Source organism: Esox lucius, chromosome 10 (assembly GCF_011004845.1).
Source record: "Esox lucius isolate fEsoLuc1 chromosome 10, fEsoLuc1.pri, whole genome shotgun sequence".
Lineage (NCBI taxonomy): Eukaryota > Metazoa > Chordata > Actinopteri > Esociformes > Esocidae > Esox > Esox lucius.
In genome coordinates this window covers 14295737-14316818 of record NC_047578.1, presented here as the reverse complement: position 1 = coordinate 14316818, position 21082 = coordinate 14295737, and the positions used below count along the sequence as shown (strand labels likewise).

Sequence of the window (21082 nt, the reverse complement as noted above, 5' to 3'; positions counted from 1 at the left end):
GGCGAGAAACAAACATCCTTGGAGGAATGTATAGCTTTTGATAATCTTGGAGTGTAATGAAAAGAACATTAGCTACTAATCTTCTGGGACCTAATCAGCCAAACACACACACACAAACAAACATGACTAACAGCAGTGGCTGTGTTGTTGGCTCCATTCAAAAGCAATGGATGTTATATTTTACAGCCAGACACAGGGAGGGACTATGTGTTTAAAAGTGGAGGCCAAACATTGGCTTATGGTTGATTAGATTAATACAGCACACCTCCCAGCTGTGCACGTTCTCCACGAGACGTTCGACACGCTGCACACGTTTCAGACAAGCCATTTTATCTGGGCTGAAGGGCGTGAATCGGAAACTTCTTTAGGCTTCCATTTCCCCTCTAAATAACTAATAACATAAACCTCAGTGTTCAGAGCGGACGCAAACATGAGCTCCAGGCTTCACTCTCTATTCTCTTTACATACACAGGATAAATAGTTTATTTTTATATCAAATGGATCTTTTCTTCTGCTTCAGATTGTTTTCCGAAAGCAATCATGTGGTGGGTTCTCTTCGCCGTAGGCTTCGCTTAAATGGAATGTTGGGAAGATACTTTAGATTCTGAGAGAAATGATGCAAGCAGAGCTGGTGGTGTTGTGATTCCAGCACACACACACACACACACACGCGCACGCACACACACTCACTCACTCACGCACACACCCAAACATGGATGATTAACATAAAGATGATTTTTAATAAGAACATTGGCTACCTAGATATGTCCTCCTTGCCCACACTGCTCAGTTAACTCATCTGTGCCGTCAAGGACGTGATTGGCCATACCAGCGTATCAATCAGGCAGCGGAGTGGAGCGAAGAGGGAGGAGAGTGGAAAGAGTTCATAATCAAGCATGGAGAGTTGACACAGACAGTTGGATCTTCAGGCAGACTGTGTGTGTGTGTGTGTGTGTGTGTGTGTGCGTGCATGCACGTGTGTTTCCCCCGTCTACAAGGGAGCAGATAGCTACAGTAAGTCAATGAGAAAAGCTCTGGTCACAGTGAATTTAACATCAATTTACCACTTCTGCACCTGATAGCAAACACTATTCTGAAGTAAGTAATATGGAAAGCACCAGTTTCAAAGAGAGAAAAAGGAGTGATGGAGGAGAGGATAAGGCGTGGAAAGACAGTGGTGTAATATCATTTACCACACATCTGAATGCAACCAACACCGAAGCACACTGTTTTACCGTCAGAGAGAGAGCAAGAGCGCCAGAGAGAGTACCAGGGACTGAGAGCGGGAGACAGGGAAAGAATGGGTGAGAGAGGTAGAGAGAAAGAGCTTGTGAAGTGCTGTCGACTGTGAGGATCACAGGAACACTGTCAAGTGGGTTCAAGTGAATGGACGGTCTAGATGAGAGGAAGAAAAGGAGTAGATGGAGTAGAAGGGGTGAGCTAATCAGTGTCAGGCGAAGCCGAGACACTGAATCCTGCCCTCACACTCCATGCTTTCATTTACATTCCGATTCTTACCTTTTCCAGCCTCCTCCCGGGAGTTACTCTACACTGCCCCTAGCGGTGAAGATGCCTCGCCACACGTCAATCTCAACAGCCCATTCGGATGAATTCAAAACGGCTATGAATGGTAATTGTAAGGAAATTAAATGCACTTCCATTCTGTGTTTTGTTCTCGTTATTTGAACCATCTGCCACGCGAAAGAGAGGACAGGGGTATGGATGAGAAGGGAGAGGACAGAGGTAGGGAGAGGAAGGTGATGGGAATGAGAGGGAGGGAAGACGTCAGGTGTATGCAGAGAGACAGACAGAAATAGAGAGAGAGAGAGACAAGACACTGCAGCAGATCTCCTTCAGGGACTACAAGGGGAATGGATGGGCCAGTTTCAGACCGTTCAGCCCCCCTCTCTGCTTCCTCAAACGGTTCTTATTGTTGTCATTTACCCCCTTCCTCCGCTCAGAACCCGCAAGAGCCCCCCGACAGGGTGAAAATTAGCCCCCGCCCCGTTCCCCTTCCTGACACACACACACACACATACACACACACACACACACAAATACACACACACACACACACGACCGCCATTAACCGTAAATCATGGGCGTCTAGACGTCCCCCCAGGGCCCGTGTCAAACAGAGTCTCATCACAACAGAAATGAAAGAGAAATTACAGGAAAGAAGGGAAGACAAAGGGAAAGGAGGAGTACATCAGAGGAGTGATGAAATACAGGGTGTTTTTTATGCAAGTAATCACACGCACACCTAGTCACACACACACACACACACACACACACACGCAGGCAATCACACACTTCGACTCACTCACACCTCTTGGTACACTCAACATAATGTATTATGAGAAGAAGACGAGGGAGCTCCCCTACCCTGGAGAGACAGGCTGGTTTGGGAAAGTCAACAGGGTTTTTTTGATTAACTCCATTCGGAAAACATCTCACTCTCCCACCTGCCCGCCGACTCCTGCGCATCGACACCCACAGTTACAGGGGGGCGTGTATCCCAAAGACGCGTCAACCCCTCTTTGCGTCCACCGAACGGTTACGGTGATGTCTGTCTACAGGAGACGGGCGCCAGAGACGCTCTACGGTCCTACCCTGCCGGCTGAAGCATCACAACGAAGGCCATCCGCATTTCAGCGGCGGTTTCCTCTCGTCTCTCAGCCTGCAGTCTACCCGTCTTCTGCGAATTAAAATGCAGGACCACACTTCAGTAGCTCTTCCATCAGCGAACTAGTAGACTAATATGACAGTTGATTGGCTGCAGGAGTCGCGCACACACGCACTTACCCGCGCCCATACACATGCAGGCACGCGGACGCGCGCACGCACACGCACACAGAGTTGATTGGCCCCATGTAGTCTGTTGATAGCCTCTATCTGCTGGATGGATTGCAGAGTGTCCTGATCTAGCTGATGGAAGCGGCGCGTGTGTGTGTGTGTATATTTCATATCACACAGCTCGGGCCATTAGGACATCACTGACTAGTCCTTCTTTTTCCTCAAATCCCAGCGGCCCCTGAGATATTCACTGGTAACTGTCTGCGACGTAAACAAGGAACCGGATAGGTTATCTGAGGGCAAATTGAGAGAAAGAGAGACAGAGAGAGAGAGAGAGAGAGAGAGAGAGAGAGACAAACCCCCCCCCAGCCTCCGTTTCCCCCTCGCCGAGAAACAGAGCGAAAGTCACAAGCCCTCGATATTAATCTAAGTCAGCACTCGCCAATGTGACCTATACCTGTCCTATACACTACTCTGAGGCCTGTGTGTGTGTGTGTGTGTGTGTGTGTGTGTGTGTGTGTGTGTGTGTGTGTGCGTGCGTCCATGCCCGAGTAGGTGCGTGTGTGTCAATTTATGGATGTCCTTTGGGGTTTGCTGTGCCTGCCTGCGTGGAGGGTTGGAGGGTGGAGAATTATTGATTTAACATTCAGAAGTAGAGTTAGTTTATTGAGCTCTACTCGGAGCTGCACCGGTCTAAAACTCTGTTCTACATGTATTTTGGGAGACGGAGGGGCAAGAGGGAGTTTTAAAAGAGGTAGAACTTATTCCTTCAGCTTCACTCCATCATACCCAAAACATGGAGAACAGCATTATAAACTCCTGAGTTTGTAGGTATACGTTTACATTTTCCCCCATCCAGAAAAATGAATTAGGGAAAATGTTGAGTCTAGTTTCACATCTATTTGCAGATGAAAAAAATATTATATATTCTTGGATACACCAGCGGATGCAAAAATACCAACCCCCCATTTCACAATTGTAGTTTAAAAAGTATTTAGTTGCATCTTCGTGTAAGGCAAACACACGGTTAACACATTAATACAAAATGTAACATTTTCCTTGAAATCTGGAAAAAACATCCATTGTGTTTAATTATTTACTGATCTGTCAATTTTGTTTCCAAAAGATGGGGGTGAAAAAGTATTCATATTTATTTTATTGTTTGTCTATTTTCCTACAGCGTACTGAGCTTAACCTCACCGTACATTTTATAGCTCTGGTAGTTTTTAAGGGATTTATTTGTTACTGTAATGCATTTACCGTTAAAATCCTAGGTAAAAGTGCCGCTAGCACTAACAATGGAATCAGCCGACACATAGTGACACGCCCATACAATCACACCTGCAAGATAGACTCGTATGGGTTAATGACCTCCTGTATGTCCTGGCTTAATATGGGCCGCCCTTTTCAGCTTTACCCAAAGGACCACATCAGTGATCTAGGTTGGTTGAACATTATATTACAAGGATGTACAAACAAGGAAGGACAAATGTTGGTTTATCTAAGAACAGTCATCTGGTTGGTGTCAAGTGGGGACAATCAAATACCATTAAACTGTGGGTGTTGACAGAATGGACCGTTGAAAGGTGGCGCAAGTGTTTTTAGAAGATACTGTGGCTCTCAAAAGACCTTCCCACATTCTGTTGTGTTACAGCATGAAATGTACTTAATTAGGGATTTTGCAACAGTTCAATACAAAAAAGTCCATCACGCCAAAGTTAAAAAAGAACTGTACAAAGTTTTCTAAATTCATGAAAAAAGTATTGGTCGCATTACCATTCACCCCAGGTCGTCAATATTTGGTAGTGTCACCTTTGGCAGTGATTACAACCATGAGTCTATTCGGATATGCTGCCACTACTTTGCTTCATGATGGCAACAATTTCATGTTCTAACCACTGTGTTCCATTCACTAATTTATACCCAAAACAAGCATTTTAACATCCTGCTTACAATTCTTGATTGTTTAAAATGTTCAATGTTTCCCCATCTTAAAAAATGAACAAAGGGTAAACTATAAGGTCTAGTTACACATTTATTTGCAGAAAATAAAGAAAAAAGATAATTGGATTTAGAAATTCTATGATCACAAGTGACTTATTCATGTACTTATTCATGTAATAAGAATATAAGATTATATCCAGGGTTAATATGGGCTGTTCTCATCAGGTTCACCGAAACTATCACCTTAGGTAATCACTGACATTTTATTACGGATAATATAATTTATCAAGGATGTATAATGGACCAATATCTAAGCAGAGCCATCTGGCTGGTGCAATGTCGAGATAACAATGAAAAACCCTGAAACGGTGGGTGTTGAGAGTGTGGTTCGTTGAGAGGTGGGGCAAATGTTTTTAGTAGAGCTGTAAAATGTCTTGATCTTGATCCATTGAACCCAAAAGATGGAGAACAGAAGAGCACCATTATCTCATTACATGAGTTCTATACGAGGCTGTTGTTTTCCACTGGCAGTTTTGTTGCCATGGGATAGGCATGTCCAGCCGTCAAAGCCAGTGCAGCAGCATTCGAATCCAACCCACTGCTCTTTCAGCAAAAAATAACAACTGGCTGTATATATATACACAAACCTACAACTCAAATGTTTATATAAAACCTATTTTGATATGCCAGAGATGACAGGGTTGACCTGAACTTTCCTGAAGTACCCCTCACAGTTACTGAAGATAAACATCTGTCAGGTGTGTCAGATTAATACTGATATCTTTATGCTTTTCCAAACATTGACATTGGAGCATTTCCAAGATCTTTGCATATAAGCACCTCAAAGAAACGTACGTTCAACAAATATTCTCCGAAACCTCCCCACACCAGACATGACAAACCAGGCTTTTCTGCTGCTGATCGCTTTACTAATGGTGCAACTTGCGTCAAGCGCTAACACAAAACAGCTTACATCCGGAATTCCATTTGGTGAGGACAAGGCTCCGAGGGTAAGCTGGAACCGTCTGGTTGCCCTGAGAAATAGGGCCAATTTCATTGGCCGAAGCTGCAAAGAAGTCAAGGAGAAATACGTTCAGTCTGAGGATGGGCTGTACTACCTGACCACGGCCAACGGGGTGGTGTACCAGACCTTCTGTGACATGACCACTGCCGGCGGTGGCTGGACGCTGGTGGCCAGCGTGCACGAGAACAACATCTACGGGAAGTGCACGGTGGGTGACCGCTGGACGAGCCAGGAGGGCAACAGCGCCAACAGGCCCGAAGGGGAAGGCAACTGGATGAACGTGAAGACCTTCGGAACGGCAGAGGCAGCCACGGTGGATGACTACAAAAACCCCGGCTACTACGACATCGAAGCCGAGGACATGTCCGTTTGGCACGTTCCCAACAAAACCCCCATGACCATCTGGAACCTGGCCTCCATCATGCGATACCACACAGAAAGACGCTTCCTCAAGCTTTTCGGGGGAAACCTGTACCAGCTCTTCCACCGCTACCCGGTTAAGTACAACGTCGGGGCGTACTTGTCTGACAACGGACCCTCCATTCCCATCGTCTACGACCTCGGGGACAAAGAGTCCACCAAAATGTTCTACGGGCCCAACACTAGAGGGGAGACCGAGGGAGGCTACATCAGTTTCAGAGCCATAAACCACGAGCGGGCAGCAACGGCCATCTGCTCCGGGGTCAAACCCAAAGGCGGACAGGTTGATGCATACTGTATTGGTGGTGGGGGGTATTTCCCTGAGGGGAATCCTCACCAGTGTGGCGACTTTACATCTTTCGCCTGGGATGGTTATGGAACCAACAGAGGCTGGAGCGCATCAAAAGAGATGCTTGAATCATCGGTGCTACTCTTTTACCGCTAATTCACTCTGTATACCTTTTTTGGGGTAAAACTATTTTGTCAGTTCACATTAATGAAAAAAATTGCTATTATGCTCATGCTTATTTAAAAAAAAAAAAAATGATTTTCAAATAACTCCTTGACTAAAAATGTACAGTATAAAGCCATTCCATGCCATCAGATATAAAGTCTAATGTCTTGTAAAATAATTTAATTCTTATAGCTGAAATTGTGAGTGAGAATTGATTACTCATAAAACGCAATCCATAGAATGGTTGTTTTGATACTCTTTCATAAGGTTTTTAAATGTTAACATGAGAAATAACTCATTAACATTGCAATACTTCTGAAATTTGGGCCTTACCCCAGACTCATTTGAGAATGAAAGAATCTTCTTTATTTTCTAAACAAATTATGTTTAAGGATGTATAAAAATGTATGGAATGGTTTTTGTTTTCCTCTTTCAAAAATGTGAAAATAAAAGTACTCTTAAAATGTGTGAGCATGAAATGAGCCTAATGTATTTTATTTCCATTATATATCAAAGATCATTGGTTCAAATCCCAGAACAGAACTGGTTAAACAATCTGAGCCAGGAACTTAACCCTAATTGAATCTCAAAGATGCTCTTAACAAGAGTGTCTTCAAAATGTCTGAAATGAAACACATTAAATCAATACATAATATTATAGACACAGTGTATGTGGAGTTGTGGGTGGTGTGAGAAAGAACAGTCAAATATTCTGAATAGGATAAAGAGAAGGCAAGGGCCAGGACTTCATCCTTCACCTGGCTTTTAAACGGGCGTGAGGATGAATGGCATTCTATTCATCCAGTAATCTTGTCCTCTATCCAACCTGACTTTATAGTCATAATCCCATTAAGAACAACACAAACCTCATTTAGAAGCACATTAATGTACACTTTGACCTCAGAACACTGTCATTCCTGCTCCCAACAGCAAGGACCCCCCCTCCTCGGCCCCCTTCCATTGAAGATCATTCCTTTGATCACAGAGTTAAAGCGCCATAAGGGAGTCGGGCTATATCTTGAAGGGACATTTGCCGCGTAGTCTTAACAGACGGAAAACAATGACCTTCCTAGAAACAACTTCTCCAGATACCGACGAAATAAGAATCCATGTGTATAAAAGAAGCAGACGACACCATCAGGCACCTATCGGAATGGGTTCATGACGACCTGCCTCTCCTCACATCCGACGTACTTCTCCTATATCAGTGTCATTGAGGGCGGGGATTAGACAGGGTGACAGGATAATGGGTTACTCTGCTCCGTCCCTGTCCTTTGTCCCCATTGTTTATTTGGTCATTGTGTTTTGGTCGTGTCGTTTTGTCGTCTATGATCTGTAATTTAAGAACATTCGTAAACATGATTTCTTGTTTTCGCTGTATTTTTAGTTCTTTTTTAACACTGGTGTCTTGTTTTTTTTCCCCCGCTATAAAAAGTCTGTTGTTACTAAATGCACTATGGGTAGAGATTACATTCCAGATGACAGCAAGGATGTTATTGTGCATTTTTTAATCAAGATATTAACAGTTGTTCTTGCTTTCTAAAGTATACAAAAGGGTTCTAAAAGGGTCCTAAAAGGGTTCTTCAGCTGGCCCCATAGACATATAAATCCTTTTTTGTTTTCAGTTAGAGCCCCTTTACCCCCAAAGGTGTTTTATCTCAAACCATAAGGTTTCTACCTGGAACCCAAAGTGCTCTAACTTAAAGAGAAAAAGTTATTCAAAGGGTCCCCCTCTGTGGACTGCCAAATAACCGTTTTTTTCTTTTTATTTGTCCATTCTGTAAGACATAAAAGTTGTGATGTTGCATGCAAATGTAATGTTTATAATGCTGGCCCATATGCTGCTGGCTCTCAAATTAAAACATGCTTGTCACTTGCATAAAGACACTGGACATGATTGTATTGGACTAATGGCATTCCTCTGGGACAAAAACACACAGACGCACCCACACACAGAGAAAGACACAAACACATGGCTGAGAGGGAGCAGGCGACATAATGATGTGGAGAAGAAAAGCCGGCAGCCCTGCCCAGCACGGCCTTACTGAGAATGGTCATGGACATGAAGCGTTGTTATTTCTGGGGCTGTCTGTTTCCTTGGTTGAGGCCTTCCTGGAGGTTGAGAGCAGGCGATGCTCCGCCACCCTCAGAGGAAAAAACACATAACTAGGGTGTTCTGGCTAACACACTTCACCTCGTGTTAGGATCACAGTCACACAAAGCTGTCCACACACACACACACACACACACACACGCACACACACACACCACACACATGCACACACACGCAGCCGTCCACACACACACACACACACACACACACACACACACACACACACACACACACACACGCAGCTGTCCACACACACAGCAGTCCACACACACACACACACAGCAGTCCACACACACACATACAGGCTGTCCACCCACACACACACACACACACACACACACACACACGGCTATCCACACACACATACACGGCCGTCCACACACGGCCATCCACACACGGCCGTCCACACACGGCCGTCCACACACGGCCGTCCACACACACGGCCGTCCACACACACACACACACACGGCCGTCCACACACACACACACACACACACACACACGGCCGTCCACACACACACACGGCCGTCCACACACACACACGGCTGTCCACACACACACACGGCTGTCCACACACACACACACACACACACACACACCAGAACACACACAGCCATTTATAGACACACACATGCAACATTCAGGGGAACTTTCAACTAATTCCCTGGTTTTACAGAAATCCTGGTTGGAGATTTCACCAAGGCAGGAGAGTATAAGCAGGCAGAATTTTGCAACTCTAGTGGTGACATAGCAGTGTGTGTGTGTGTGTGTGTGTGTGTATCTGGATGGTGCGTGCTGGTTTTATAAAACAGACAGTATAGGCTCAGCATGTGTTTTCTAATCCACTTATGTCTGCATCCATGCGTGTGTGTGTGTGTTCCTGGACGATCAAAGAGAGAAGCTCTGTGTGCATCACAGGGCCAACCTGCCGGCTAGCGCATTACTCACAGAGGGAACGCACTCACGCGCACGCGCACGCACGCACACACACACACACACACACACACACACACCCATATAAAACCCTCACTTTCTTTAGGTGGATCATGGATAGAAACTGTACATAAGACACAGACACTTCTGTTAACTGATAGTGCTAAAATGTACATCCGGGTTGGGAATGCAGCACACAAGCATTTTACTGCACTTGTTCTTCAAGCTGTTTACTTTGTCCGTGACAAAGACAATTTGATTTTGAGATGATGCACCTTTCTCCAATCTGAGGCTAACTGAGAGTGACACCTGTGGACGCAGGAAAAAAATAAACACCTTTCCCGGCCCTGAGACAGTGAGGGAGTGTCACAGCCTCGGGGCTAATTAGCAAGTCGCTAAACGCTCCATCTGGCCAGTACTCCCAGGGGCAAGGAGGTGGGAGGAGAAGCGGACAGTCACGAGGAGATGATTCATCCTTCAGGCTCTGATTTACAGTGTGACAGTTTGACACAGCGGTCCGTGAGTCTGTCCTCTCCCGCCAGGCTGCACGTCGACGGCCGGCGGTCGCAGGTGTCAGCTCTGATAACCACATCTGACCGTGGCGGCACCGGTGTCTTCGCGGTCACGGCGAGAACGCCATTTTACTGAGTCAGTCGATGGATACAGGCCCTCTGCAAAAATCAATTCAACAAATAGTATTTAAAGCCTTTTTCACAGCAACGCCGGTGACAGCCCTGACATCAGCATAGTGGTGGAGTCGAGGAGCACAGACATGAAGGTCATCGCTATCGGGGAGCGTGTCCTAGAAATAGACGGAACACGGAATGGTGGGATCGGGGTCCGAGGTCAGTGGTTATTGTGTAGAGGGACATGACATAGCATGAATTATTCAGTGACCCTTCTCTCACCTGGATTATATGAATGATCTATTCTACATGGCTAGCAGGAAGTATTCCTTATACTCTCTTATTCCCTACTCTCAGACTCAGGCTCACCAGCCATAAACCACAGGCTCACCAGCCATAAACCACAGGCTCACCAGCCATAAACCCCAGGCTCACCAGCCATAAACCACAGGCTCACCAGCCATAAACCCCAGACTCACCAGCCATATACCCCAGACTCACCAGCCATAAACCCCATACTCACCAGCCATAAACCCCAGACTCACCAGCCATAAACCCCAGACTCACCAGCCATAAACCCCAGACTCACCAGCCATAAACCCCAGACTCACCAGCCATAAACTCCAGACTCACCAGCTATAAACCCCAGCCTCTCTAGCTGGCTAAAGTGGATTTGGGATGAGAATTAGAAGCCCTGGTAATCCCCCTATTTTCACAGCTCCATTGCACGCGACACACAGAGGAAAGACAATTACTTGTAAAAAAAGAAACAATTTGCTACATTTAAATTCATAAAGATTTGTGTGGTTTAATTACTGTATTCTCTGAATAATGAGAACATTTGACTTTTTTACTCTTTATGTTCAAAGTTGAACATTAGTTTTCAAGGCATACACAGTTTCCATCGTAACTGCTGAGACAATACCTTTTCAGAATGAAAAAGGAAAAAACTGCTTAAAGGCAGGAGCAATGTCAATGCACTGTTATACATTTTAATGTACTAGTCATTCGTCAACACCAGACTTCCAAAAACATTAAAGTTCTCAGCCATTCCAAATGCTGCAGCATTCTGAAGATATGATCAAGTATATTTACTGGACATTCAGGACCTACAACACATAATCCATCTCAGTTCAACCACATGGTAAATAGCCACAGCAAAGTTACACGCTTTGTCTTGGACACCATACTGTATATTGCAGTCAGATTATATATCTGGACTGTATTTTCAATCTTGTGACTCCTTGCATGAGATACAAATTCTTTCAAAATATAGCTGAATGCAATCAACAAAATCCCCTCCCCATAAACTGAAATGATTTGCAGTTTGGGTTTTGTTTGGTTTCGACGATAAAAATCTGAAATACAAAATAAATCATTTACAAACCAGTGTATGAAAAGTAATGTTAGAGACGGGAATCTGGAACACACTTTGGATCCTGAAACAGCCTAGGTTTCATCCACACTCTGATTAACATACAGCCAATAGTCTTTACTAGCACTAAATGTGTCTCACGGGACATTGATTGACCAAAATATAAATGGGAAAAAATGTAATAATGCATTCTGGCAATTATTCCCATTACCATTTTTTAAGGACACTTTCCTTATGTATTTTCTTGAAAGCCTTTTTTTTAATAGTTGTAATTGTACAGAGATAGATGAAGAGGAGATTGAGAGAGGAACAAGAGACGGCTATTGAACACAGTTCTTCGATGGGTGGCAAGACAAAAGCTCCACACAGAAAATTACTGATGTACTAAAGGAATTCTTGGTACAAAATGGAATGTAGTTCAGGCCAGTAAAATACAATTTAGAAAATACTGAAAAGTAGGTTAAATATGGTTTTCACATACATGTAACAGCTTTTTCTTCTCCATACATCAAACAAAGAGATTTCAAATCGTTTGAATGAATGATTCACCATACACAGTTTTGTACCCATTCAACATTTGGAATAACAATAACTACCATTTAATGTATATGGGATGTATGGCAGGTTCATTTGACAAAACCATAGAGGGGGCGGAGCGTGGGAGCCCTATTATGCCATAGACAGCATTGTCTTCCTGTCTCCCAGACAAACACAGAAACCCCTGTGAGAGGATAAAAGGAGGCAGCACCAGTAATCCTAGATCATCCAGGCCTGATTGAGAATGGAGTGAACGCGAGACACTCTCTCTCACACACACAAACACGCACACGCACACACACGCCGTGCACAAACACAAAAACTCACACAGTGGCATGTTTAGCTGCTAAAAACATGAATGCCAGTCATGCGTGTGGTACAATCCGCGCCTGTGGAAATGTTCATAATCTCCCTCTCCGCAAACCATGTAAATAAAAACGGGGTGCCAAGCCTGGAAGGTCTGTCTGTCTATGTGTGTTTGTTTGTGTGTGCGCGCGTGTTTGTGTGAGTGAGTGAGTGGGTGGGTGGGCGGATGGGTGGTTTGGACGGGGGGATGCTACAGAACACTAGAACAAGATGGTTTGGTTCTAATGTCTCCTCCCTTTAATGAGACATTCTGTTCTAATGTTTCCTCCCTCTGGGCAGAACGATAACGGGGACATTAAAACGACAGGCCCAATTTCCATAACGAGAACTGTGACTGTTGAAAGACACAAAGGCAGACTCTTCAGGATGGCGACTTCGCAGTGATCCAGGCGTGAGTGACAGGCAGAGTTGTCGCTTGTTGTCGTTGGGGGCGCTTTTCCCCTCTCGGACGGCTCGGCACCAGGACAGCAGGACAGGGACAGGCAGAACGGAGGAGCGCAGGTAGAGACAGGTAGAGACGGAGACAGGCAGAGACAGGAGGCATTAGTGAGTGTTTGTTTGCCTTGTTTCCCCTGTCAGGGTGTCAGTGTGGGTGGGGATCAGATGAGGGTCTGACACAGCCTGTCTGACAACTCCTCTGACGGTGGCTCTGTCACGTCAGCTGTTCCATCCAGCGGCAGCGTCTGTGTTTGCCATTAACCACAGTGACAGGTCAGCAAAGCTGAGGGAGGTGGTGGAGGTGGTTGGGGGTTGGGGGGGGGGTTCGGTCCTGGGGCTCGCTGGAACCATTTTTTTCAACGGAGCCAAATAATCCTCGCCCCGCCCCTTCATCCTTCTTTCCTTCTCCTCCTCTATACCTCCATATTTTTCTCATTCCCTCCATCCTTCCCTCATTCCCTCCTTTTCCCCACACTTACCCTGACCCACAGAGACCCTAGCAACAGCCAAGTCCAGAGAGACTCAGCAACCCAGGACTAAAACAGTATCCAGAGAGACTCAGCACCCCAGGACTAAAACAGTGTCCAGAGAGACTCAGCACCCCAGGACTAAAACAGTGTCCAGAGAGACTCAGCACCCCAGGACTAAAACAGTGTCCAGAGAGACTCAGCACCTTAGATCTAAAACAGTATCCAGAGAGACTCAGCAACCCAGGACTAAAACAGTATCCAGAGAGACTCAGCACCCCAGGCCTAAAACAGTGCCCAGGGAGACTCAGCACCCCAGGACTAAAACAGTGTCCAGAGAGACTCAGCACCCCAGGACTAAAACAGTGTCCAGAGAGACTCAGCACCCCAGGACTAAAACAGTATCCAGAGAGACTCAGCAACCCAGGATTAAAACCGTGTCCAGAGAGACTCAGCACCCCAGGAGTAGAGCAGTTAGAGTGGCCACTAGTAGCAGCAGTGTTCCAGGGGGACTCAGAAAGCTGTGTGGCTGTAGCAGCAATGGTCTGGATCGATGAGGACAAACACAGCACTAATGAGCTGCTGATCCTGAAGGGTCTGGTCACACATGGCCAAGCAGACACGCGCATACACACACAGCACGCTACACACACAGCACACTACACAGCTGCCAAGAGCCTTGTGTGGGAAAGAGGCCATGCTACATATCCTCTTTTGAATGGTGTGTTATTCAACAGCCAACAGGCTCACACACACACACACACACACACACACAAAAAAACATACCAGCATTAACACGCACAGAAAGACAGAAATCCATACAGACAAACACATCTAGAACTCTCTGTGGATGAGAACTACTGACACGCACCACAACCCATCTAAGAGGGAAATGTATCGACAGCATGGTGGTCTTGTGACTTTGATGATGAAGGAGATAATTAACACCCACTAGGGAAAGAAGACCGCTACAGTGGACAGGAATTAGAAGGATGCTGCCTCTTCAAACACACAGCAGAGAAGACATGCCCTCATATACAACCGGGCCTGTTTTCAATTCACACCGGCGTTATGGGAGGTGTATCGTCAGAGATGACAGCTGATAACACGATTTCTTAAATCGGGGGAGAAGGAGCAAAGCCCAGAGAATGTAGAGACGAGAAACTCTTCGTTGCTCCAGTAACATTAGGAAGGAACGGACACAACACAGTCTGTTTTACACCAGAAACAAACACAGAAAAGATTGCGTCCCATATTGCACTCTGTTCTATATATAGTGCACTACATTTTACCAGGACCCACGGAGGTCTGACCAAAAGGAGTGCAGTATTTAGGAAGAAGAGTGCCGTTTGGGATACAAACCAGAGTACAGTGGCTGAGATGCTCTGGGTTTTAAATCCATACAATTAAACACTAAGTAATATAGCACAGGTCAGACTGACATTAAAACGTCTCAGGAGCGGCATGTGTTATTTAAAAAGAACAGAAAAATAAGAAAAGATCGAATCAAATATCGATGTCAAATACATAATTTCATACTTGACCCCCTGTTGATTTAGTTTGACCCGCATAACGTAAACAATGAAGGTGCCTAAAGGACAGAATCCTAAGATACATGGCGCATACCTTCCTTCCAACCATAATTAAAGTATATGACAGATGCGTTTGCCCCCCGGTCCAAGCTGGTTTCATGGACAGTTGCTCCCCTTAAACACTAACTCTCTCCAGCCCACAGCCTGCTTCCCCCTGGTGCCCTATACATCTGACCAGAGTCTTATGGTTCCGCTCAAAAGTCCACAAAATAGGGAACAGTGTGACTTTTAAGACGCAGCCGCAGAGGTGAGAGAGCAAGCCCAGGGAACATCAATCACAGAGATGAAAAGCGGAGGTATTTGTCTGCCGGTTCACTGCAAGGTCACGTTACATGCAGGCTAAGGAAAAACTATAACTCCGGCGGAACATCCATGATCCCCCCCTCATTCATCATCACTAACCCTAATACAGAGATAAGACAGGTCCTGGACCAGCCAAGTTACACACGCACACACCGAGTATCAGCTTTCTGGAAGACTAACTCTCTGAAAGGCAAGCAGCATACTGGACATGACTTGACTACAGGTATCCCAGAAGTCTTGCGGAGCACATTCCAGACTCCCCCACCTCACCTCACATTCCACCCTCCGCCTCACACCCTCATTCCCTCACCCACTCACTCACTCATTCCCTCACCCCGTCACTCTCTCACACACAGGGGACCTCAGACAGAAGCGGGCAAAAGGCCAGGAGAGAACTACACACTCCCACAGACGGCAACAGAACTGGCGGCTCTCACTGTACTGACAGCTCATGGAGGGTCTTCACAACTTGACATGCTCACACATCCAGCTACAAAAATAGATACTGTTTCTTCTCACTGGAAATAAAGCTGGCGCCAAATTAAAAAGTCTACTGGTTGGTTTCCACGGCACACCAATGGAAGGACCCAACCAGGCTCACACAGGCAGGTTTCAACAAGTAACATTTAAGACTTCTTGAAATACTTTTTTTAATGCAACTATGAATTCAATTTAAGATACATTACACAACAACACCCCCCGCAAAAATGACATAAGGACACCAGTTCGACTGAAGTACCCACTGATGCTAGAGCAGTAAGCCTACTGCTAACAATAACGTTAGTATTCGCCCAAACAAAACTGAGAAATGCCGGGCGTTTGTTGGAGGCCTTTCACAGCATTTGTTTTGTTTTTGTGCTTCTCACACTTCATGTGGAATTCCACCGGTTTGATTCCCATAGCGCCAAGTTTGAAAGACTTCTCACAAAAAACACAATGGGCTTCATTTTCTTTCCCTTCAACAGAATTGAAGCAAAGTTGAGGTTATCAAACAACTTCTGAACTTGCTGACACCTAACATTCTGACTGAAATCGTGGTCCCTCACTGCGTGCGACCAGAGCTAAAACGCATTCATAAACCACACTATTTTCTGCGTAAAACTTTAAGAAATATAAAAAGACAAAATAAGACAATTAAAGACTTTCCAAGGCCTTTTAGTTAGATAAATAAATGTAAGACTTTTAAAAGACCGGCGGACACCCTGCTCTCAGGAACATGTTTATCTTTTGTGACAACTCCCTAGGACAGGGTGGACAGGACCAGGCAGTAAATCAAAATGGCGGGGACATCATTAAAAATAGTGATGTGTAACAAACGTAATACAAAAATTAGGTCATGGGGCCAAATATGTTTGGGAACCCCTGCCCCACACTCCCAGGAAAAGTGGAGTGAAGAGACAGGTACGCTAGCCGTGGCTGGGAACAGAGGGGTTTTCATTAGCTTCCTCTTCTCTCCATCCCCCCCTGGGGGGCGGCCCTGCGACTCAGAAGGGACTGGAACTTGGAAGACTGCAGCTGGAGACAGAGGCTCTCCTGTGAATAGAAGACAACAGCCTCTCTGTTCTGATACTGTCACCGACCCCTCATCCTGTCATCTCCCTTCCTTCCTCCGTCCCATCAATACTTTCTCATTTCTATAATCCACTGCTCTTCCGTGTCTTCCTCTTTTTCACAGTCCTTTTCTCAAGTCACTTTCACGCAAACTTTTCCGCTCTCTTTTAACACCCAGCCCCTTCCTCTTCTCTCCCTCCGTCCAGTTGACTCTGATAATGAGAGTATAAGGTTTTGCTTCCCTGCACTCGTCTCTCAGTCTGAGCCAGACGCTCCCTCGCCCCCAATGCAGTTTAAATCCTCCAGCAGAGCCTCAGACCCAGTCCTAGCCACCCCATAACCCCAAATATAAATACATCCACGGAGCTCCTGTCGCTGCTAATGCTAGCTCACTGGGCCGGAATAAATCCTGGAGCCGGCGGCCTCGCCTCTGAATGGACCCACACCCCCGAAACCAAGCCCAGAACAAAACCCGTCTACGCCAATCCAATGGCATGAACCCACTAGCCCACCTAACGGGTGGAACCTCTCCACACACACACACACACACACACAATCCTATCTGCCTTCACCAAGGATAGCTTCAGCTGCCTAATCGTCCCGGAAAGGCTTGTGCCCCCTCCCTCCCTAAAGCAGCTAACCCCTCCCCGCTACAGAAATTTCACATGCCAGCGATTTTGTTTTTCGTGGCATTGAAGGGTTGAAGGCGATTGCTCAGAATAGCATTTTCCTCACAAGCATATTTGACACGTCAACCTCATTACAGCCGGCTGTCATTGTAGGCTGTCAAGGATGCTTTCGCACCTATTCATTAGAACCTGTACAGATTTCTTGTGCACACGGAAGAGAGTGAACTCTGTATTTTATATCTTCAACCTAGCCAAGCTTAAAACCAGTCCTAGAATGAACGGAATAAAGCTCTACTCTAATACATTCGCATGGGCACACACACTCACATACACAGTAAGTCCCTCTCCGTTACACTGTTGACCAATTACACCCTCAATGTTATTCATTCCTCCGGCTAGGTCAATACACACACACACACACACACACACACATTTCAAAGTTCCTTTGGTGTCAACCTTGCCTGCTTCCACCCTCCTTTCAACTGCGCTCCATCAGTTCTCCCTAAGCCCTCTATGTGTCTGATGCAGCGCCATCAGAGACTGGTCCCTTATCCTTCCAGCCATCCCTCGTCAGAGCCTCTCTGTTCTCCAGAGTCAGCTGAAGGTTATTGAAAACTGGGAGAGCCCCGGCCCCTCAGCAGTTCCATCCCATTACCCATGTACCTTTGCCAGAACACCAGCCTCTCTCTGAACCCCAGAGCCCTCAGTGTCTGCTGCCAGCCCGACAGGAGCGGAAGGTCACTCCTGACTCAGGGTTCCACCACACCGTGGGAGTCTAGAAGTGCTGAAGTGTGTGATGGCCCTGTCAGCGTCACAGCGGCACAGCGTTTGCCTGGCTTCCCAAACTCCTTCATGCGGCTAACCGCGACGCCGCGCCAACCAACGTTAGTTTCTTCTCCAAAGAAGTCTGGTTCAGAGTACCTCGAAGACCATCTAAAACCTAACTGGTTCTAACTGGTCTCAGGAAACTGATTCGCCTTATTGGTTGGAGACCGTGGAGGACACCCACCCCGTGTTTGGAGGTCACTCGAACGACTGAAGTACGCAGTGAACGCCAGCGAAGAGGACAATTTGGGTCGTCAGGCAATGTTACCACCAAGCGATCACTGAGGCACCACACAGAGCTCGGTCATTGGTGGGCCTCACCTTTTACGGCACCTTATTGGACCAAGTCAGCCTCACAGCACACCGGCACAGCTTCAGAAGGTACACAGCACCCTAGGCTAGGACCATGGCCGTTCCTCAGCTTTCACCAGGGGCTCCGATCTGCAGACTACAGACAGACGGGTGCCGGGGGCTGCATTTATTCACAAGATGGCTATACATTCAATTTCACTGCTTAATGAAGCCTGAAAATAGTGGATTGGTGTGTGCGTATGTGTGTGTGTGTATACGTTTTAATGTGCGGACGGATGATCGCATCCGAATCTCCGTGTCTAAGTCTGACTAAGCGGATGCGCTTCCGTGTGTGCATTTAGCTGCAGCATTATCCATTTCCATCGTAGTGTGTATTCTCCCATCCGGTTGCAGGGGAACGTGTGTTTCAGGCTGTCTTTTTTTTTTTTATTGAGGTGCTGTGGTAAGCAGCCCTGAGGGGGGACAGGAACCAAACGTACCTCTGGCCCAATTAAGACAAACGCATCAAGTAAATTAGACAACAGAGCGGAGGCAAGGATTTACTCTAAAGCCTAAAAAGCCCCGGGCCAAGATAAGAGTAGAGAGATGGTTTGTTGGAGGGATGGGGGAATGAGGGAGAAATATAGAAAAACAACCTGGTTGAATTCTAATTGTCAAAGTGGACGAAAATTCACTCGGGGAATACCCATAAGAGAATCTATTCGGTTTATTGGGGAAGACAACTGAAGTTGGTGTTGCCATGCCCTCAGCACCCGCATTTACTCCCAGTTTACGTCGCTGTACACTTGTGAAGCTGAAATTGCCCACAATGCACCAGGATGACTGCGTTTGCTGTGATGGTTGATTTCCATTTGAACGACAAACCAAGACATTAGTGGCAACTCAGTTCCATTTTTTGGCCGTAGTTAACCTGTCTTCGGTCAGGTGTTCACTTGAATGACATACAATGTCCGTCACATCTGAATCAACGGAGCGGGCAAAGGGGATTTCATTTAGACCATTGAAAGTGAGCACCTGCACTCATGACGTGCTCTTTGCTCCATTCTCTCTCTTCCCTCTCCTCTCCCATGTCCCCCTCGCTCCCTCTGATCCCCTGTTGATTGCTCTGCTCGCCATTTTTAATCCCCCCCCCCGGCTGATTCTCAATTAGACAGCGTCAAGCATCACATGGACTGCGCCGTGGAGTGATGTCAGAGACAGGCGTGCGTGGTTACAGAGGCAGTGGTGAGATGTCTGTCAGGGTTAAGAAGCTTGTTACTCAACCCCTCTTCCCATGGCCCGCTGATGAGTGGGGAACCATGTCATTCCTGACAGTAAGCCTAATCTGCACTTCCAATTAATCTTAGGCGACATACCTAAACCAGCCCTGAATAACCCCCCCCCCCCACTCTGCTTCTCATTGTCCTGTCTAAACAATAGAGTTGGACTCTGGCCTCACGTTCTCTGTCTCGGTGTGATTGACAGGTTTAATTAAGAGCACACAGAGGGGGTGCGAGCGGTTAACCAGTGGAGGTTGGTGGATGAAGAACCCGGACATGAGAACAATACATAACCTAGTTTCCTCAGTCACGTCACAACATTACGAACGTCTGCTCTGTCTGGAATTGGGAACACGCACGCACGCAAGCACGCACGCACGCAGCTGCTAGTTAACAGCACTCACCAGGATGAAAACCAGAAGTGTTTCGGCTCCCTGGGACCGGAGTTGCAAAAACCCAGTGGGCGTGGCTGTATACGCAACAGAGCTGTTTATTTCTGTGTCCCTGAAGAGAACCAGTCATAACTATGTCAGACTGTCATAATCAGTGGTTGATTTGGGATTTGGGGTAGCTCCACATTCATGTCTGGGGGGGGGGCATCTGTCTTTGCCTAATGTATTGGCATAGAGGTGTTTCTTCTAGGATATTGACATATTATAGAAAACTACTGCATAGGGAAACACTTGCATTTTATTGTTGCATTTTATACACTCACCTAAAGGATTATTAGGAACACCATACTAATACTGTGTTTGACCTCCTTTCGCCTTCAGAACTGCCTTAATTCTACGTGGCATTGATTCAACAAGGTGCTGAAAGCATTCTTTAGAAATGTTGGCCCATATTGATAGGATAGCATCTTGCAGTTGATGGAGATTTATGGGATGCACATCCAGGGCACGAAGCTCCCGTTCCACCACATCCCAAAGATGCTCTATTGGGTTGAGATCTGGTAACTGTGGGGGCCATTTCAGTACAGTGAACTCATTGTCATGTTCAAGAAACAAATTTGAAATTATTCGAGCTTTGTGACATGGTGCATTATCCTGCTGGAAGTAGCCATCAGAGGATGGGTACATGGTGGTCATGTTGTGGCTTCACAAATGCTTTGCTGCATA

The 21082-nt window shown here is 46.2% G+C and overlaps 2 protein-coding genes across 11 annotated transcripts in view; one reads left to right on the top strand and one right to left on the bottom strand.

Annotated features, from left to right (window-relative positions):
- Window positions 1–21082, bottom strand: part of ptprua (protein tyrosine phosphatase receptor type Ua) — a 169718-nt gene that overhangs the window by 136253 nt on the left and 12383 nt on the right. The window lies entirely within an intron of this gene.
- Window positions 5606–8481, top strand: LOC105012529 (intelectin). Its single transcript, XM_013135584.3, has one exon. The coding sequence runs from the start codon at window positions 5634–5636 to the stop codon at window positions 6627–6629; it is 996 nt and encodes a 331-aa protein (XP_012991038.1). The 5' UTR covers window positions 5606–5633; the 3' UTR covers window positions 6630–8481.

Bases quoted from the DNA above. Each gene is read 5' to 3' on its own strand.
- LOC105012529 (XM_013135584.3), top strand. From the start codon at position 5,634: ATGACAAACCAGGCTTTTCTGCTGCTGATCGCTTTACTAATGGTGCAA.